The sequence below is a fragment of the Rhododendron vialii genome, chromosome 8a (assembly GCF_030253575.1).
Source record: "Rhododendron vialii isolate Sample 1 chromosome 8a, ASM3025357v1".
Classification (NCBI taxonomy): Eukaryota; Viridiplantae; Streptophyta; class Magnoliopsida; order Ericales; family Ericaceae; genus Rhododendron; species Rhododendron vialii.
In genome coordinates this window covers 5,269,140-5,289,027 of record NC_080564.1, presented here as the reverse complement: position 1 = coordinate 5,289,027, position 19,888 = coordinate 5,269,140, and the positions used below count along the sequence as shown (strand labels likewise).

The 19,888-nt window shown below is 39.0% G+C and overlaps 2 protein-coding genes across 2 annotated transcripts; one reads left to right on the top strand and one right to left on the bottom strand.

Annotated features, from left to right (window-relative positions):
• Positions 1-913: 913 nt before the first annotated feature.
• LOC131298859 (uncharacterized) lies at positions 914-2,622 on the top strand. Its single transcript, XM_058324356.1, has 4 exons — positions 914-1,021; positions 1,364-1,469; positions 1,593-1,670; positions 2,298-2,622. The coding sequence occupies exons 1-4, from the start codon at positions 947-949 to the stop codon at positions 2,411-2,413; spliced, it is 375 nt and encodes a 124-aa protein (XP_058180339.1). The 5' UTR covers positions 914-946; the 3' UTR covers positions 2,414-2,622.
• Positions 2,623-5,585: 2,963 nt separating this feature from the next.
• LOC131298858 (isocitrate dehydrogenase [NADP]) lies at positions 5,586-19,575 on the bottom strand. The gene is made up of 15 exons (XM_058324355.1): positions 19,211-19,575; positions 18,767-18,810; positions 18,398-18,507; positions 16,844-16,881; positions 13,018-13,095; positions 12,394-12,447; positions 12,201-12,302; positions 11,989-12,077; positions 11,799-11,902; positions 11,604-11,672; positions 11,398-11,513; positions 10,114-10,148; positions 9,877-10,019; positions 8,836-8,958; positions 5,586-6,238 (listed from the first exon to the last, which is right to left on the bottom strand). Exons 1-15 carry the CDS (start codon positions 19,431-19,433, stop codon positions 6,145-6,147), a joined length of 1,422 nt encoding a protein of 473 aa, XP_058180338.1. The 5' UTR covers positions 19,434-19,575; the 3' UTR covers positions 5,586-6,144.
• Between the last annotated feature and the right edge of the window lie 313 nt (positions 19,576-19,888).

The window sequence follows — 19,888 nt, the reverse complement described above, 5'->3', positions numbered from 1 at the left end:
CAAGGATTAATTCGACTTCCTAGTGAGAAATTTATCTGAACACTAGATTTCAGCTAGGAGGTTCGGGTTAAAATGTTTAATTATTTCCGATCAATAAATGTTTAATTACTTCTCCCTATAATGGGAGTTCTTTCTTGAGCTATATTTAAAAGAAATTGATTTCTATACTCTCTTTTTTTAATATTCACACTCCTTTTTTGTCTTTTAATAAAAAAAATTACAGACACTTTCAACATTAAAATCCAAAAAAGGGAGTGTGATTATAAAAAAAAAATGGAGTGTAAAAATCAATTCCCTATTTAAATTGAATAAAGTTCTAGTTTATGGGGTTGTTTTGTATATAGTAAATTTATGTTGTCAAGACTTCCTTACATAGTTCAATGTCCAATTTAATGTAAGCCAAGTAGCCAACCCAAGCTAGGTTTCGACCTCACTCACATAATTCTTCAAATGCATTGCGCTCTCTCGCTCTCATTAGTTTTAATAATAATAATTTAGGATATGTTTTAAGGACCGTTTTCCCATTCCTGACGCACACCAATGTTCATTGAATTAATAAGGCCTTCTTCATGTGGCCAGGTACTAAGGCCAATTTGAGTAGGTGAAAGAATTGATTATATGGGGTACACATTTTGCAGGCATAGAATAAGGTCACCGTCTTTATTTGCCCATATAAAGGAATGCTCACAAATGTCTTATCACTTTGCGGATGAGGTGAAGCCCTTCCTTTTGGATTTCTCATGCACTTTTGACCCTTCACTTAGATATCTGTGGATAATACAGCCAACGTCCACCACTTTGTATATAAAAAAGCACCCACAAATATCTGGGGCACAAATATCCCACAATTTACGTGACTTTTCTTGTACAACTCTTTTTGGTCCAAGTGAGAAGAAGAAGAAGAAGAAGAGAGAGAGAGAGAGAGAGAGAGAGAGAGAGAGAGAGGATGATGGCGTGTGCATGTGATCACCAGCCTCACCTCCCCTGTTTGCATTGCCAACCACAGAGCTTCATTACAATGGTAATTAGTCGTTAGCCAACACATGAAATTAAATGCTATATCGATCGAAAATAATACGGGAGAAGAAACTTCGATCTTACTTCGATTTATCGTTTGTCACTTACGAGTTTAGAATTTCAACGGCTCGGTGATTGTGGGAAACAATTTTCTTTTGCTTGTTTTCGCGCTTCACCATCATCTCCAAAAACATGGGAATTAACGTAGTAGTACGGTACCCATGTGGGCCATGTGCTACATATTAGTGGCTAAGTTGTTTGCTGCTGTTGATCTTCTTCTTGTTGTGATGATAATTCAATACCAATGGAAAGCCTAAGAAACTTTTTCTCGTGGTATTGAAATTAGGTGCAACATATGATAGAAAGGTGCTTGCTCTTTCATATGACCAGAGATGACTGCATTAGAGCACTTGCCAAGAATGCTGGCATCCAGCCACTCGTCACCAGTACCGGTCCGATACTCTCTCTCTCTCTCTCTCTCTCTCTCTCTCTCTCTCTCTCTCTCTCTCTCTCTCGCTCTGTGTGTGTGTGTGTGTGTTGTGTTTTGACAATTTGGATACTGCTTGTGCTTACAGTTTGGGAAGAGCTAGTTAAAGAGAACAAGGGCTTCTTCCAAGCATACCACCAAGCTCTTTCTCCCAGGAACTTCAACTGTAAGCCCCCAAACTTTCCATGCAAATGTATCCGGCTATTACCAAGGGAAGGTGACAAAATCAAAATTACAAAAAGGGAAAAAAAAAAATATACGAGTTGGCCTTCGTAAAAGAGATTTCATGTGATTTATAAATGTTTTATTCTTTGCACTCTTTCCAGTAGTTGCCAAGAACTTTTTTTTTTTTTCCAGTAGTTGCCAGAAGTAGTTGGCAATATGGATCAAGGTTGATAAATGACAATACTGTACCACAACCAAGTTTCTACGATTGTTTCTTACTACATAGAGTGAAAATACAGCTACCGCCGTTACAGATGTCGCCTAGATGGAACAAGTAATGCTCCATTCCGCTAAGGTTCTTGTTTTTTAAGTACTTATTTCCCTCCTAACGAGACAGATTATTATCTCACAATACATCACATTTTGTTCAAAAAATAAGTACTTGTTACTTATTTTCCTTAGCGGGACGGGCCCAAATATGGTGTTATTGCGTGATATTGGTTTTGATTTCTAGATTTTGTGGATTGCCATCAACCAAGATCCTGTCTCTGCTTCCTGGAAAATCTTTACAGTTGTATATTTGCTTTCGGTACAATGTATTACCTGATCTCAATTTGCTTCCAGACAGGTCAAACGAGCTTACGAGAGGGTACTCATGAGTCTCACGAGGCGGCCGCAGTGGAGGTGAACGAAAAAAGTCCCGGTCGAATTCATATCGTCCAACCAGAAGAATCTCAGTTGTAATTAGATTTAGGGCTTTTTAGGGCACATTTACCTTGTCAAATTAGTAGATACAGTAAGTCTCTTAACTCTGTCTCAAACATAGTAGAGAGAGTACTCTGTCTTCACTATAGTACAAGGCTTCTTAGAAGATTAAGGTAGTTTCCATTACAAATGCCAATGCCTATGTTGCTGAGTACCATTCAATTGATTGACATTACTACACTTTTAAAGTTTGAGGTCTCAAATTCATCTTCAGTAGAATCAGTACGTCGAGTGGTGATTGGTGTGGTGAACGTTAAATACGCGACTTTCACCTGCACAAAAAAATATGCTGCACCGCGATTTTTCTAAAACTAGTGTGGCACAACAAGCTGCATAATTATGGCTCAAGGATTCTGCCTTTCTTAAGATCTCAATACTCTGTGACCTCAATGGCATTTCCAACTTATGCCGCCAACGAAAACTAGCCCTCACAGAGCACACAATTACAACCACCATGAAGGCTAAACTCTTCGATCTTTCCCCGCGAGGCCCTATTAAGACCCATTATATATCAATAAAACGCACATATGTCCCTCATTTTAAAAAAGATCAAGACCCATTATATATCAATAAATAGAGTTTTTGAAGTACTAAGAGATGATGGTATCCAACGATACAAATATTCAAGTTTCGTTTGTGAAAATTGGGTAGAAAGTAGACCACTACAAAAATCTTCAAGGCCACCAAAGCTAAAACACGTTCTATGTTTTATTCGGTGATCAAATCCCTAGTTTGTACGTATTTCTTCATTGTTTAAGTGTTTCAAAGTTCATAGAGCATCTACACTTCATCGAAGCATAGGAGAAACCGTTTCATCATCCACATTTGCTCAAAGCAAGGCTTAAATAGTTTTAAGCCAAATTTTGGAAGGTACGACCAGCAACACAATGTAAAATTGAAATGTTCCTATCCTCGTTTGGAAACATTCTCATTTTGCTGGTAGTAACTTCCAAAATTTATCTTCGAAACTATGAACGTTTCTTCTGCGGTCCAGGAGCGTGGTCTGAAAGCTTTTTGCATCTTTAGCTTTGATGGCGGAGTGTGTAGCAGTTCTGGATCCTTTGCGATGGGCGCGAGACCGGAGATTTTCTAAAGTTGAAATTCTCACTGATTGTCTGGTTATGGTTCAAAGATTAAGAGCTATGTTTGTGGTCGTAACTTGTGTCATTAGAACTTTTAGATTTGGTCAAGTACAAGACGAAGATGCAAAAAGCTTTCTGAAAACGTTCTCAATTTTACGTTACGTTGGTGGTTGTAACTTCCAAAATTTGACTTCGAAACTATTTAAGCCCTGCTTTCGGCGAATGATGAAACATTTTTTCCAACGGTTCGATGAAGTGTAGATGCTTTATGAACTGTTTGAAACTCACTTAAGCAAAGAAGAAATACCTACAAACTAGGGATTTAATCACCGAGTGAAACTAAGAACGTTTTTTAGCCTTAGTCGGCTTCACAATTTTTGTAGTATTTTCTTTCTACCCAATTTTCATGAAAGAAACATACATATTTTTATGGTTGGATTGCACCATCTCTTAGTACTTTAAAAACTCTAATTATTGATACAGAATGGGTCTTCATTCGATTTAAAATAAGGGACATACAAGCGTTTTACCAAAATGAATTATTTTTTTGACCCACTGAGGGTAAAATGGTCACATCTCTCTATATACAAATGATTTTTTTTATCAAACTACTTGGAGGAAGAAAATTGAACAAGCTTTTCAACGATTCAAACCACGCGCAAATAAGAGTTTGGGAGTGTTCAAGACAACCCTTCAAAGTTTGACCTTTTTTGAAGTTTTATTGCTCCTGAGGTGCAATTCAATGCGCCCAGGCGCACTTCAATGCGCCCCAGACGCATCCTCCACATTCCAAAACAAGTCAAACTTTGCGAGCTTCATAAGGACACTCCCGAAATCCGATATGCGCGTGATTTGAACCATTGAAAATTTTATTCAATTATCTTTCTAACCCAATGAGTTTGGATAAAAAAAACCATTAGTATATGAAGAGATGTGACCATTTTACCCTCTGTGGGTCAAAAAAAATTATTTCAGTAAAACTCTCGTATGTCCCTATTTTAAAAAGAATCAAGACCCATTATATATGTCAATAAATAGAGTTTTTGAAGTACTAAGAGATGATTGTATCCAACCATACAAATATTCAAGTTTCGTTTGTGAAAATTGGGTAAAGAAGACCACTACAAAAATCTTCAAGTTCACCAAAGCTAAAACACGTTCTATGTTTTATTCGGTGATCAAATCCCTTGTTTGTACGTATTTCTTCATTGCTTAAGTGTTTCAGAATTCATAGAGCATCTACACTTCATCGAAGCATAGGAGAAACCATTTCATCGTTGACATTTGCTCAAAGCAAGGCTTAAATAGTTTTAAGCCAAATTTTGGAAGGTACGACCACCAACACAACGTAAAATTGAGAATGTTCCTATCATCATTTGGAAACATTCTCAATTTGCTGGTTGTAACTTCCAAAATTTTGCTTCGAAACTATGAACGTTTCTTCTGCGGTCCACGAGCATGGTCTAAAAGCTTTTTGCTTCTTCAGCTTTGATGGCGGAGTGTGTAGCAGTTCTGGATCCTTTGCGATGGGCGCGAGACCGGAGTTTTTCTGAAGTTGAAATTCTCACTGATTGTCTGGTTATGGTTCCGGGATTAAGAGCTATGGAGTCGGTTGATGTTTTAGTTAAACCTGTGTCGTTAGAACTTTTAGAATTGGTAAAGTATTTTGAGTTTGTGGGAGAGATGCTATCTCGGAGTGTGTAAAGGCCGCACGGTCTCTGGCAAACTCAGTAATTACTGATCAGTTATGTGAATGAAGTTACGTTGTTTGTTCCTGAAAAAAAGAAGGCTGGAGCAAAATTTAGGGAGTTTTACTTAAATTTTGGTCCCGAGTTTAAAATAGGGTAAGGGCTAGAGATGCTCTTAGAAGCTACTCCAGTAGTTGTAGTTCCATTACAAATGCCAATACCAATGTGGCGTTCACTTGGCTGTACAATACCTAAATTTCGAGGTCTCAAATTCATCTTCAGTAGTGGTGAATGATTGGTGATCAATCACCAAGACTTCCAGAAACTGAATTAATTCTCCTAATAATTGCAAATTCTACCCTAGAAGATGATAGGGAAAAATTTAAGCGAATAAACTAAAAGACAATGGTGGAAATTATTATAGTCATGTGCCAAATCCATGCAAGGCGTCTAACAAAAGTTTTCGGTAGATATAGAATCGATTAGCATGCAAAGTTGCAACCACTCTTTGATAGACAACCATCTATTGAACAACCCAAGTCCTTTGTCTTCACAACAAAAACTACATCTCAGATGCACTTGGGTAGTCTTTGGTTCACCGGAATGATTTTGACAAGGAACGAAATGGCTATTTCCTTGCCACCCAATGGGATGACCAGTGAATGGTGATTCCATCCGAAAACGTACATCCTGTCATTTTCAGCGAACAAAACGTCTGAATGAGCATTTAACAAGAATGACCATTGCATTTGAGCTTCATTCCAATCAACCAAAAACTGTCTAAGCAATTTCCTCACAGGCCAGGATCATTTCAGTCCTTTCGGATGCCTTCGCCAAACCTTGTGTGTACTAATACAAACTATACCTGATCCCCATGGAAAATGTTTTTCGAAAAGATCTGTTCTGTAGAGGTTCTCAGCAGAATGTACAGCAGATCAACTTAAACAACTGCCGGCGTCTGAAGCTTTGAGATCAATTCCTCTGCAACAGCATCAATGAACTCTTCTGTGTTCAGGTAGAACTCCCTGGATGCCCTGCATATATCAAAAAACATTTGAAAAACAATGGATGATAGCCTAGAAATTCCGAAAAACTACCAGAAAAAGTAAATATTTGGAGCTAGTCATCAAATTGTATCTTGAAAATAGTACTAAATATTAAATAGTTAACACATAGGATTGACCATGAAAATAGGAGCCAGTTCTCTAGTTGGTTCAACCACCCGAAACAGATATGAACCCATCTAAATAGCAAAATCATTGTTATATCTGTTTGAGTGTTCATTGAGTCTTCCACTTCTCATTGTACACATTCACTTCCACTATATGACATTATGACTTCTTGCATTTTAGTCTCCTTGCAAAACTCCATATGTTGAAGCTTTCCACAATTGTGTTCATTTGCAAAGTTATACTATTGCCTTTGAAACACTTATTTATCTCAACACCCAGTTTCAGATACACTCCTCAGAGGCACCATTTTGTGCAACCAGAAGTTCAGCTACTAATATCCTTGTTTTCCAGAGTGGATAGAAACCATGGTTAGTGTGTGCCACCAACTAAAGAAGGACCAGTTGCAGGAGTTAGTCCAGCATAATCATTTTTGACACAAAGCAATTATTCAGCGGAAACCAGAGCAAAGAATTATTAATTTAATGGTTGCGAGTTTAAGAAAAGGGACATAGTGTACTACTTAAGTTATAGGCAAAATACTAAAGGTACTTTGTTTCTCTTTTCACACTAAACTCGACCTTTTGAAACAACTGTACAAGACAATCTGTGAAATTCAAAAATTCATTTCCCACATTGAAAACATCAAAAATTACTTCATTGATAATTTGACGCAAATAAAGAAACTTCTGATGCTAGTAGGTTTTTCTTATAACCATTCGAAGTCTAACCTCAAAAATCAATACATCTACCATAAAAAATAGAGGGCTTCAATTTCCCCGTCCTGGCCAGCAGCATTTGACAAAAAAACTTTCAAATGGGAATTATACCTTGTTCTAGAGGCGCAATTCCTTGATACGTAAACGTTACATATCGAGGACATGGCAGACATGTGAAATCGGAGGAAGAACTCAAGTGTTGCAATCCTGCCAATCTTCTTCCAATGGGGGGAAAAGCAGTGCATGTTCAAATATTTCTCCAATCCTAAGGGTTACAATTGGAGAGGGCAGGAATGATTTTTAAAAAAAAATGGAGCTGCAATGTTCTAAAAATCACTAGGCGCTAGTCAGGCAGAAAAAGGCCGCCTAGCGCCTAGGCGGTGACTAGTCGCTCACTAATCAGTTGCCTAATCTAGGCATTGAACTACCGCTGAGCGCCTAGGCAGGGACTAGTTGGCCTAGGTGACCGACTTTTAGAAGGCCAGAAGCAGAACAGTAAGTGCAACTCTAGGCTTCCAATGGAGGCCCATGTGGTGATGGACAACATAAAAAACTTCAGCGTCCAGCAGGAGGAGGTTCACAGCAAAGAAGCTAGTGCTTAAACTTGTAATATTGTCCACACTGGAATTGCATTTTCCGGACATCACCACACAAGTAGTCTCGAGCGGAAATTTGTTTTCTTTTCATTCGACCCCATTGACGGCTGTTTACCTATGGTTCTACACACGGGCAAAACATTATTAGCAAAACATTATTAAATTGGTTAGCTTGTCCTGAATACTCTTTGGATCTATGATACCTGGAGCTTTCTAAATGTTTCTATCGGACACTCTAGGCAATGAATGGAACATGTCTATGATATGTAGTTTGTGACAAGTATGTCTATTAATCTGAGTTACTCTAAGCATGCAACTTCTATAAAATGCATGAAAATGAACTGTCACCTTGTAAACCCCATTACACTCTTAAAACAGAAATGATGTTAACAACAACAAGTCAACAACAACAACAGAACTCATTTAGTCCCGAATCACTTGGGGGTATGGGTGTGGGAGGAAACATGAAATTTAATCCTTGCCTCATGTCCTTAGATGATTGACAGCGTTTTGAATCTAGTTCAAATATTATGAATCAGATACAACTGTGATCATTTGTATTTCATTGGTTGGTAAGACTAGTCAAAGCTGTCCTACCGTTAGGGGAGCGAACGTTCGTTGCCATCCCCAAGAGTGGGGAAAATAGTACTTTGTTCATAAAATTAAAAAACCCCACTAATAACAGGAAAAATGGAAATAGCTGTTGAGTTACCAAATGCCCCCAAAACTTTACATTTTGAGAAATGGGCCCAATAATGTATATCAAGCTATCTAACACACTCCCTCATGTGCAACCCGTCTTGCACATGGATATACAAACATTCATAAGAAAGCAAAAGGGAGGAACATAATGCAAACGGAGAACAAACGCAAAAACTAGAAAGAGAGACTTGAACCCAACACCTCTCATAACTTGAGCTCTGATACCATGTTAAGTTACCAATTGCCCCAAAAGCTTAAGCTGTTAGGAAATGGGCCCAACAATGTAGTATATCAAGATATCTAACAATTGGAAGAACAATCAAGTTGGCAACAAAAAGGGAAAAAGGAGGGGCTGGGGGTTGGAATTGCACAGAAGTTTAATTCCGTTTATAAGCACAAACACTCAACTACTCAAGACAATAGTGAAATGGAGCATGCCACTTACTTGGGCCCATGGACCAAAATGGCAAGATCCTTCGTCATTCTCCCAGACTCCACCGTTCCAATGCATGCAGCCTCTAGCTTGTGAGCGAAAGCCAACAACCTTTCGTCCTTATCAAGTTTAGCCCTGACAAAGATTTTTGTGCCAAATTCATGTATCAGGATAAGCTACCTTACAAGTAAATATGTAGCACTAATGCTTCCAATATGCTGTAAGACCAAAAAAATCAAAAAAAAGGGGTGGGGTGGGGGTGTGGTTAAGAAAATGCCTTGCAGCCGAATTAAAAAAATAGATAGCAAAGCAAAAACACAATAAAACGAGTAATGGTCATTGTACTGTAACAAACAACCTTGTTTCTATTTATCTCAAGGATTCTGCCTTTCTGAATATCATAAAAAACATTCCAGGAAATTCATATGCTCCACAGACGGAGCAAAAAGTGCAGTCTTGGTTAGACCAAGCCACTCTCTGTGACATCCAAAGCATTTCCAACTTGTGTCAATTGCCAAAGAAAACTAGCCCTCAAAGCACATAATTAAAACCACAATTACTGCTAAACTCTTTTTTCCCATAGAGGCCCTATGACTTCTCAGTTCTCTTCGCTTTAAACACGGGTAAGTTTATGATAATTACTCAGTAAACAAACAACTATGACAAACATGAAACCAGTAAGATTATACTTAATATCATTTTAAATACCAAGATATTATTGATTCATAAGCGTCAGTGTTGAAATTCACTGGGAGGTCAAAGGTTCGAGTCTTGCAGTAGGCAAGATCCCCTTCCTCGGGCTACGGCCTCCCATGTAATGAAAAGGAAAAGAAGATTTATTATTGTTGCTGGTCAGCATACATCCATAGACCTTCTTACTACTGTATGACTCAGTTCTTTGGTCCAAATGAACAATATCATAGAAAGCTGTAAGAAAAGAAGATTCATTATTGTTGCTTGTAAGCATAAGTCCATATACCTTCTCACTACTATATGACACCAGTATTTGAAATTAGTTACCAATTCAAAAACTTCTCTTAGAACAAAGTTTACCTATGTTCTAATCCACGTGTCCATGCAAATATGGAAGCAATACTGTTTGTACTGGTTTCTTGTCCCTTCTCATGCTGCCGATAATGGCGGGTTACAGTTCCATGAGCTGCTTCAGCTTCTAGTGTCTTCCCATCAGCAGCTAACTGCAGCCATTAATTAGCGAAATTGATTTCAGGGTCACCAAATAAGAAAGAGGTTATCATGAAATAAACAACTAAAGAGTGAGGCAACACTCACCAATACAGAGGTCATCAGACCCAAAGAACCAAATCCTGCATAAAGAAGAGAAACTTTTAAGGATAAGTAAACATCCCAACTGTATGCGAACTTGACTTGAGTTTGCATTCCAAGAATCTATCTGTCTATTATCTATTATAAAGGGAGAGCCCTTTTTGGTGTGAACAAAAAACTGAAGCTGGCTCACACTTTAACTATCCCAAAATACCCAATAAAAACAGTTTTTCCTCACTCCTAAGGCTTTTTTTATTTCAATTACTGTCAAGGCTAAAAACGGATAAACAATCACACCCTCAAATCCCCAACTGCCTTCATGCGGTTACCAAATTTTACAGTACTCCGAAAGCCTTCTTTGTTCCTCTCTCGGCAACATTCCCAACCTTATCCCTGATAAAATTGCACACACATCGTGTGTGCCTCGGACACTGGTTATAACTAAGGCGGAGTACATGAGCTATCATGCAAGATAACAAATACCAGATTCACCAATTATCCACCCACCTCAGAACTTCAATTTTATATACAAACATTACCCCATGAAGATGATGCCCAAAAAGTGTATACAACAGAAATATTGCAAAATTACAGCAGCACATATCAAAGTAACGCTGGGTCTAATCAAATCAAGTTATTTTTCCCCCCTAAAGCATACCGTGTATGCTAAGATGCCAAAAAAGCCGGACTGTCAGGGGATGAGTTAAGGTGTCCATTCTACATTCCCTTGGAAGGCTATTTTGGGTGGCCATGTCCCAGCCAGGGTGGCATTCTTTCTGTGGTGTGTGGTTGAAGTTAAGATTCCCATGATTAAAACCAATCATTTTCCAGTAGCAGGGGAGCTTTGGAGCTCAGTTCTTTGTTGGTTTATGGCGGTCTAGGTAGCCCTAGTTGGCATGGAAGAGTTTCAACACGATTAGCAAGGGACCAAGCTAGGAAATATAAAGAAAAAGGAGATTTGGAATTTGATTCCTCTTTGTTTGATGCGGCTCAATTTCCCTGAAAGGAATAAGCGCCGCTTAGATGGCTTGAATGTCCGTTGTACACATTTAAAGGCCAAGAAATGTAATCCCTCCCTTTTGATATGATAGACCTTCTTGACACGTGAAAGTGTTTAGGGCCCTTTCGCCTATTGGCCTCTTTTTGTATACGGTGATACTCCCTTAAAGCCTCCCTTTTATACTGAAATTTCTTACAGACAACTATACAAGGAAAAAAAATTCCTAGAAAAACATATGGTCACAACATATTCCATGACAAGTGTTCCCAGAGTTTAGGCATCCCCATCACCTTGAGCAAGTAAATCACTCTGGACATCTCCATCGTAGTTCTTGCAAGCCCAAACATATCCGCCTTCACTTTTCATTGCATAAGCCACCATGTCATCAATTAATCGATGTTCATACCTGAATGTTACCAATAGCATTCCCACAAGCATTTCAACAAACTTGAAGAAAAAAATATCACTCTACAATTTGCTACACATGCCACCTAACCATATTGAATGTTCCTCAAACTTCTGTTTCCACTTCTCCTCATAAATCTCCTGAAATATATCTTTAAACCTGTAACATGCAAATTGATTAAGAAAATGTGGGCACTGCATCTCTCTCCCTGAATTGAAAATCTGCATGAATAAAACTTCAAAAATTACAAACAAACCTTCTTCTGAAAAGAAAGCCTACAATTACCTGCCATCATACTTCTTGAGTATTGTATTTTTGGTGCTCAAGTAAAGTGGCCATTTTTTGGCAAATGCCATTGACATTGATGATTCGGCAAAAGTCCTAATAGACTTACAAATTACACTTGTGTCAGAATAGTGAGATGAGAAAATGCAATTTTGAAAGCTGACTGAGAGCCAAAATTAACTAGACAAACCTCATCAACATTGTACATAGCAAGTGCAATGCCAGGTCCTTTAAAATCATAAATATCTAGTTCCACTGGCATGTCACCACTTTCTGGGACTGAACAAAAAAAACGCACAGGTTGGTAACCATTCACACTTTTTCAGTGCTTTGAGAGAGAGAGAGAGAGAGAGAGAGAGAGAGAGAGTGAATTCAGTCTAGTTGACATATGAATCAGCTCACCAAAGACCAGTTTTAGCTTTCCGGGCCCTTTAATAACCGTATCAGTGGCACGATACTGATCTCCAAAGGCATGCCTGCCGATACAAATGGGTTTCTTCCAACCTGAAAATTAAAGAAGTCGTCCAAAAACTGATCCATAAACCTCATGCCTGATGTCCACTAAAGATGACAGATAATACTTCACAAGGGTTACCAGGAACAAGTCTTGGAATATTCTTGCATATGATAGGTTCACGAAAAACGGTGCCTGTAAGAAACAAAAGTTAGTAACAAAGAAAAATAGATTGGAAAACATTGAAGAATATAAAAATAAAATATAAGGAAATGGATAAAGAAAAGCAAATCCATGCCGAATAAACACAGGTTTGTCTGCCAGCATCTACATCTGACTAACTTTAGAAAACATACCATTGTGATGAATCCACACCAAAACAGATTCTCAAACAAACAGAATCAAGTATTTTGTTTTATCGATACTTTGTTTTAATGCTAGAAGAGTTGATGTTAATTGACCAAGCAAGAATTCAATTAGGGACATGCAAACTCAGGGATGGCTATAATCCCCATCTCCTAACTATAGAACGACATCTTTGCAAACTAACACCCCATTAAAGCACAACATTACTGCCGAGAATACTATGCATAGAATAAAGAGCTGTTTTGCCACTTAGAGACCAACTATTAGTTTTCCAAAGGAGGAGGAGACAAGGAGTGAAAACTAGATGGAACAAAAATTTCAAACATGCATATCAACAAAATCAACAGCATATACGTTTTGCCATTCTAACAGAGTAAACCCAGCATATCAAACACCAACCATTCAATATATTTCTGATTGTGCCGTTAGGACTTGGCCACATGCTCTTCAGTCCAAATTCCTTGACTCTGGTCTCGTCTGCAACTCGAGCAATATATTCCACACAAATTAGACAATGCATGCAATAGCCCACAGGCAAATAAAGGACATAACAAATCAAATATCTAGCACAAATACCAAAATCTCAAAAGTTAGCTCTAGGGCAGGCAAGATATTTGTAGAGGTCAATTAAGAAGTAATATTTCCTTGTAATCCCTTCAAAACTCTCACTTTCAAAATCAATAACCCAGTGGCTCAATCTGAAGTAAACTGCCCAAGCATGTGGGGAGCACCAATTGTAGAGAAGTATTCATGACTCAAGTACTGATGCAGTTATTCGTATCTACAAACTGTTCAAGGTAATTACCCGACATCATGAACATAAAACACAGAACTAATAAAGGAACAAAAACTTCAACCTCCACAAGTTGCACATCCTCCTCTGAAGTCTCTCACAAGCACTAAACTTCAAGAAATAACCCCTGCCTAGAGACTGTAATGAAACTAAGACCTAAGCAAAAGAAAAGTCCAGAGCACGATAGGGACGGTGGCATGGTAGTGGCCCTTTTCATTGGATTGACTGGCTGCCAACTCTTTGATCATTAAGAAAAAAAAAAAGCGAGGAATGACTGCAACCACTGTGCTATCAACAGTAATTAAAACTTGATAAACTATTACACAAATAATTCATGCTTTGCTGGTTATATAGCCAGACCTCAAACCATGTTCCCAGCAAGACAATGGAAACCTAATACCCTCCTCAATGACTCAGGTATAGCTGTATAGGTACCCTTCCGTTGAAGGTCGTTCAAGCTTTTTCTGAGGGTATGGCATGGTTGCATCAACGCCGTAGTTCCTGGCACTTGAACATTGGCTCGAGGCATTTTCTCGACACCTTTCTTAATAGAGTAGCTCTAAATTTTTCCATTCATGAGTTAACTTCCATAAAGACTTCTTCCACAAGTGATTCTAGTGTTGCTTGTTTGAATAGCAAAGTAGCAAAAGCCGTACTCTTTGTACTAAAAATAGGTTCTTGCAGTACAAACAAATATTACTGAAGAAGAAACGATGCTAAAGAAGGGTTTGGAAAGATTGCAAAGTTTGAAGAGATTAATTGGAGACGAAAGTCTAGAAATTTGTGGCTAAAAGAGGGAGAAAGGAATACCCGTTTCTTCCACAGGATGGCTAATTGCAATAGGAGGAACAATTTCATTGGAAAGATCAAAATAGGAGATACTATTCTGGAGAAGGATGAGGAGAAAGAGTTGGAATTGCTAATTTCTATGAGGGTTTGTTTACAGAGACGGGGGCGAGTCGTCCTCGTGTTGATGACATGAATTTTGATGTTATTTCAGTAGAGGCGTGTTGGTTGGAACGACCGTTTGATGAGGTAGAAGTAGTGGCGGCATAGAAGTCTTTGAATGGAGACAAGGCGCCTGGCCCTGATGGTATGTCGCTGGCCTTTTTTCAACACTGTTGGGGTGTGGTGAGGGGGGAAGTGATGGGGATGTTCCAACACTTCTGGATGTATGGGGAGTTTGAAAGGAGCTTGAATGCTTCCTTTGTGGCTTTGATTCCGAAAAAGGGAGAAGCGGAGGACATTCGAGATTTCAGGTCTACCAGTCTTTTAGGGGGAGCGTACAAGTTGTTGGCCAAAGTGTTGGCAATCTGTTTGAAGAAGATGACGGGGAAAGTCATTTCAGAGTCACAAAATGTTTTTGTTCACGGGAGGCAAATTTTGGATGCGGTCTTGATTGCCAATAAATGTGTGGATTCGAGGTTGAAAAGTGGAATTCCGGGAATTGTGTGTAAGCTGGACATCGAAAAGGCATATGATCATGTCAATTGGGACTTTTTGATCTATATTATGGAACGGATGGGTTTTGGGGAGCGGTGGAGGAAATAGATTAAATTTTGCATAGCTTCAATCAGAATGTCAGTTTGGGTGAACGGACTCCAGCTGGGTTCTTTCAGACATCTAGAGGCATACGCCAGGGTGATCCTCTGTCCTCTTTTCTTTTCATTCTAGTCATGGGGGTGTTCAGTAGGTTGATTCAAAAAGTTATGCAATAAGGTTTTTACAAGGTTTTGAGATGGGAAGAGAGGATGGTTTGGGTTTGATGGGGTCGCAAATTCTATATGCCGATGATACTTTGGTGTTTTGCGATACGGATCCGACACAAGTGGGTTATCTCAGGTGTGTCCTCTGCTTTGAAGCGGTGTCCGGCTTGAAAGTAAATTTGGGAAAGTCAGAGATGATCCTAGTAGGAGCGGTGGAGGATATTGGTGCTCTTGCCCAGGTTTTGGGTTGCATGGTGGCGCAATTACCGGCGTCGTATTTGGGTTTGCCGTTGGGCTCATCCTTCAAATCAAAGCAAGCTTGGGATTCAGTAGTGGAAAGATTTCAAAAGAGATTGGCAGGGTGGAAGCGCCAACATATTCCAAAATGAGGTAGATTGACTTTAATCAAAAATACGCTCTCAAGTTTACCCACCTATTTTATGTCTCTCTTTGTCATCTCAGTTTCGGTTGCTAAGAGACTTGAGAAGATACAAAAAGACTTTCTTTGGGGGGGCGAGCGGCGAGATGCGATGGAAGTTGGCTAAATCAGGATCGTTTGAGGTGAAATCCTTTTACCAATTGTTATGTGATTTAGGTAATACTTCTCTCCCTTGGAAAGAAATTTGGAAAACTAGGGTGCCTTTGAAAGTGAGTTTTTTTGTGTGGTGTGTGGCCCAAGGCAAGATTCTTATTATAGACAATTTGATTCGAAGGGGGAGAATCATTGTTAATTGGTATTGTATGTGCAAAAGGGATAAGGAGACGGTCGATCATCTCCTCATTCATTGTGTGGTGGCATGGGAGCTTTGGTACTTGGTGTTGTCATGGTTTGGGTTGCTATGGGCTATGCCGAGGAATGTAGTGGAACTCTTAATCGCGTGGAAGGGCTTCAGAGTTGGGAAGAGTAGACAGCATGTTTGGGTCATGGTTCCCCTTTGCTTGATGTGGATTATATGGCGGGAGAGAAATTCGAGATGTTTTGAAAGAATAAAAAATTCATTGGTTAGACTTAAAGTTTTTTTGGTGAACAGCTTGTATAGCTGGGAGAAAAGAGGGTGTAATCCTTCTCTTGATCAGTTTTTAGATTGGTTTGTTCTTTTCAATTTACACGGTGGTGTATATGGCCTTTTTGTCTTCGGCCTCTTTTTGTATATGGGCGGCATTCCCTTAATGCCTCGTTGCTAATATAATCATTTACTTACAAAAAAAAAAACTAAAATATCAATTAATAGCATGGTAAGCCTACAACTTTACCTATCACTTTCCACCACAAAAAGAGAAAAAAAAAAGGAAAAAAGAAGAAGATGATTTAAGATAACGAGCCCCCCACTATCTGGGTAGCAACCCTAAACTCACCTTGCTAGTATTCATTTCACTGTCTTTCATAAAATGAACACTGGTGAGATGTATACGTCTGTCTCTGAATGCAATATGACTGATCTACATATCAAGGGACTACAGTTACGACATGCTATAAGAGAACTACATGAACTTACCATTACTATTGCTTCAATGTCTCTACTAACCTTCCCCCTTTTTCAGATAGTAGTTACAACAAGTCAAAACTATCAGTCTAAGTGTCCCTTGTTACAAATCAGTGAGCATAAAATCAGTAAAATGAAACACATTCATCTCTCAGCAAACCCTGCACTCCGATTTACTATGTCTGTGGTCTTCATCATAAGACATACCCATGAAAAGTAAGAAAATGACTGGAACAACTAACCAGGAGTTATGGTAGCACATTTCACAGCAACATTGTACCTGCAAAACACTAAGGGTTAGAATGACAATATAACGAGGTTAGATAAAGTTTTGATTCAAATTTTTCCTCGGGGAATGAAAAGAAATAGAAAATTGCCATGTAGGACCATTACAAGCTGCCATTTTTCATTTTTCTGTCTCCATTACATACTAAAAGAATCCTTCACAGATTTTCAAAGAACACAATGCATTACCATTATCTTGTAAACCATTTTAATAGGTCTTTTTTAAATAGATATGCATTACCGACATATCTACCATTGCTCTCATAACTCCAGTCTCCATATAAGAAAACTCTCCACATTTGAAATCCGAAACTCTTGGTTAGCCCAAAAAATGGGCTAGATCTAGGAGGTGATCAAGCCGGAATAGGTTTGGGTAATAGTATCCAAATTGTTAACTCTGTCTATAACTCATTTGCATCAAAATTCTAAAATTCTGTCTGCATTGGTCTGAATTTGGGCAAGATACAACTTTTCAGTCAGTATAGTCTATCTCGGAATATTTATCGGCTCTTTTTCTGTAAACCTCTTTATTCATCTTACCAAACTTTGGAATAATCCAAGGCACCTCCCAACTATGTCAACCTGGCAAGACAAGTGCTTGTTGCCGGGCTAAGCAAGGCATGACATGACTTGTGCTTGGTTTTTTTTTTGTAACTCAACCATTTCATTGCACGCAAACAAACTCAAACACAAGGCATACCCTTTACAAGCAGTCAGGCCAAAGCAAAGTAAAAAAGCAAACAATGCTACAAGAAGCAACAATACTCAACTCCTAGGCAAGACTAACTCGAAGCCAGAATACTGGAATGCACATTCCACCTCCTGACCAGCAGCCTATTCTCATCGTTGGACTTTATCTTCCACCAATAACGCATACAAGCTCTGACTTCATCTGCAATCTTGGACCACAAACTTTCATCAGAAGTGCTAATTCCTTGGAACACCCCAGCATTCCTCTCCCTCAATATCCAGACAGAAGGCCATGCCCCATCTAATACTATCTACTCATCGCTGGAACTATTATTCTTGCAGAAATAGCCACACTCAGTGGTACCAGTTGGGACACTCATATGAGCTTGATTTTTTTCCCATTGCCGCTAGTACAAGTAAATACATTATCAAGCTACTTCCACTAACCACCTAGACTAAGCACATTAAATCACCAATTGTATTCATACTCCTGAAATCATAACACCTATGTAACAAATGCCCATTTTGAGTCTACAAGTTCCACCAGATCCAACACTCCAGTCTGGTAGGAATGTGAATGAACCCCACCTTCTGCAGTATAAGCATAAAGGGGTTTCTACATTCATAACAAACATGCTCATGCTTCCCAATCGCAATCTCTTGCCGTGGAACCAAGAAATTCATTCTAAATCCATATCCAACCCTCAAATTGAATAGTTTAGCGAACCAATTACAGAATTTTACAAAAGAAAAACATACATCCACGGTGAAAGGGATGAAAAAAGAAGATAGAAAGTGATCCAACTCCAAACAAGTCTTACTTGAGAGCCGCTAAAGCAGCTTCTACAGTGACTCTATCATCCGTCGCATCACGATTCAGTATCCCTAAATCAAAATACTTTATATCCAATTCCAAATGTGGAAAGATAAGCTGCAATCATAGAGTACAAACACAGCTTCCATAAGCATCAATCGAAAATGTTCTAAAAGCCGCTAGGCGCTAGTTAGGCGGAAAAGGGCGCCAACTAGTGGGCTGACTAGCACCTAGTGGACTAGGCCCCACCTAGTCAGCTGCCTAACCTAGGTGTTGGACCATCGCCTAGCGCTTAGGCGGGGAATAGTTGGCCTAGGCAGCACTTTTAGAACACCGATCAAAATATTTCAAAAAATATTGAATTTGGAATACATACTTTGTCTTTGATCATCCACCATATGACTCTCGCCATTTCATCGCCTGTAATTGGAAAACGCAAAGGAGTGCAAATTAAAGTTCCATTAAGGGTGAGTTTGGCCAGAATCAATTTTTCAATGCAACAGACGATGATATTATTTACTTTTAGTGATCTTTTATTTAGCGTTACCATATAGTTTTTGGACTAATCATTCGTCACACTTCAAAAAATTTTAAATAATATATGGACAGAAATAAAAAAAAATAACACAAACAACAATAAGAACAAAATTTTGATTCATCCTTAAACTTCTTTTACTTTTGGTCGCAAACTTGATACAAATCCGATAAAAATTCAGAAAAAAAAAAAACCGAGCGAAAATAACAAAAGTAAGCCCAGAAAGCGCCTAATTATACAAGTGGTGTGTGTGTGTGTGTGTCAGTGTGTGTGTATGGGTAGTACCGTCCATTTCGACGATGGGGTTCTGGACTTTGACTTTCTCCATTGCGGCCGAAGAAGCGAAGCAACGGAGGGATGATTTGGCGAATAGAGAGAGACGGTTATTGGGGTGAACGGGAGTGAATGAGAAGATAGGGTTTCTGAGGGGTAGGAGTGGTTTTGATGACGTTCTGGGAGATAGGATAGCAGCGGCAGTGGCGGTGGACATGGCGCGGTGGCGGAGCATGCTCGAGTGTTGGACTTTCTGGGGACTGCTAGTATAGTACAATCCAATGACTTATGACGGTTAACCCGGCATTTTGTGCGTTTTGTTTTTTTGACTTATTTCAGGAAGCCGGCCGACTGCCGACAGAAAAAGAAAATAAACAAACGCGACCTTCTGTTTGGTTTGGATTGGATTTTTAAGGAAAAAAATTTTGAATAGTGAGTGAGAAAAGATACTCCGTATATAAAAAAAAAAAATTGAAGAGAAATTTTATTGGAATACGTTGTCAGAGACTCAGAGGGAGAAGTTGGTTTTACACGTCTAAACCGAACACAGTATTTTGACTTGACAAGCTTGGGGGATTGAAACACTAATGTGGTTGAGCTTTATAAGTGAAGGCCCGAGCATCGCTGTAGTGGCCTTTTTTACCATACATTTTTTTGAGGTGAGTCTCAAAAAAAAATGTGGTATGGAAG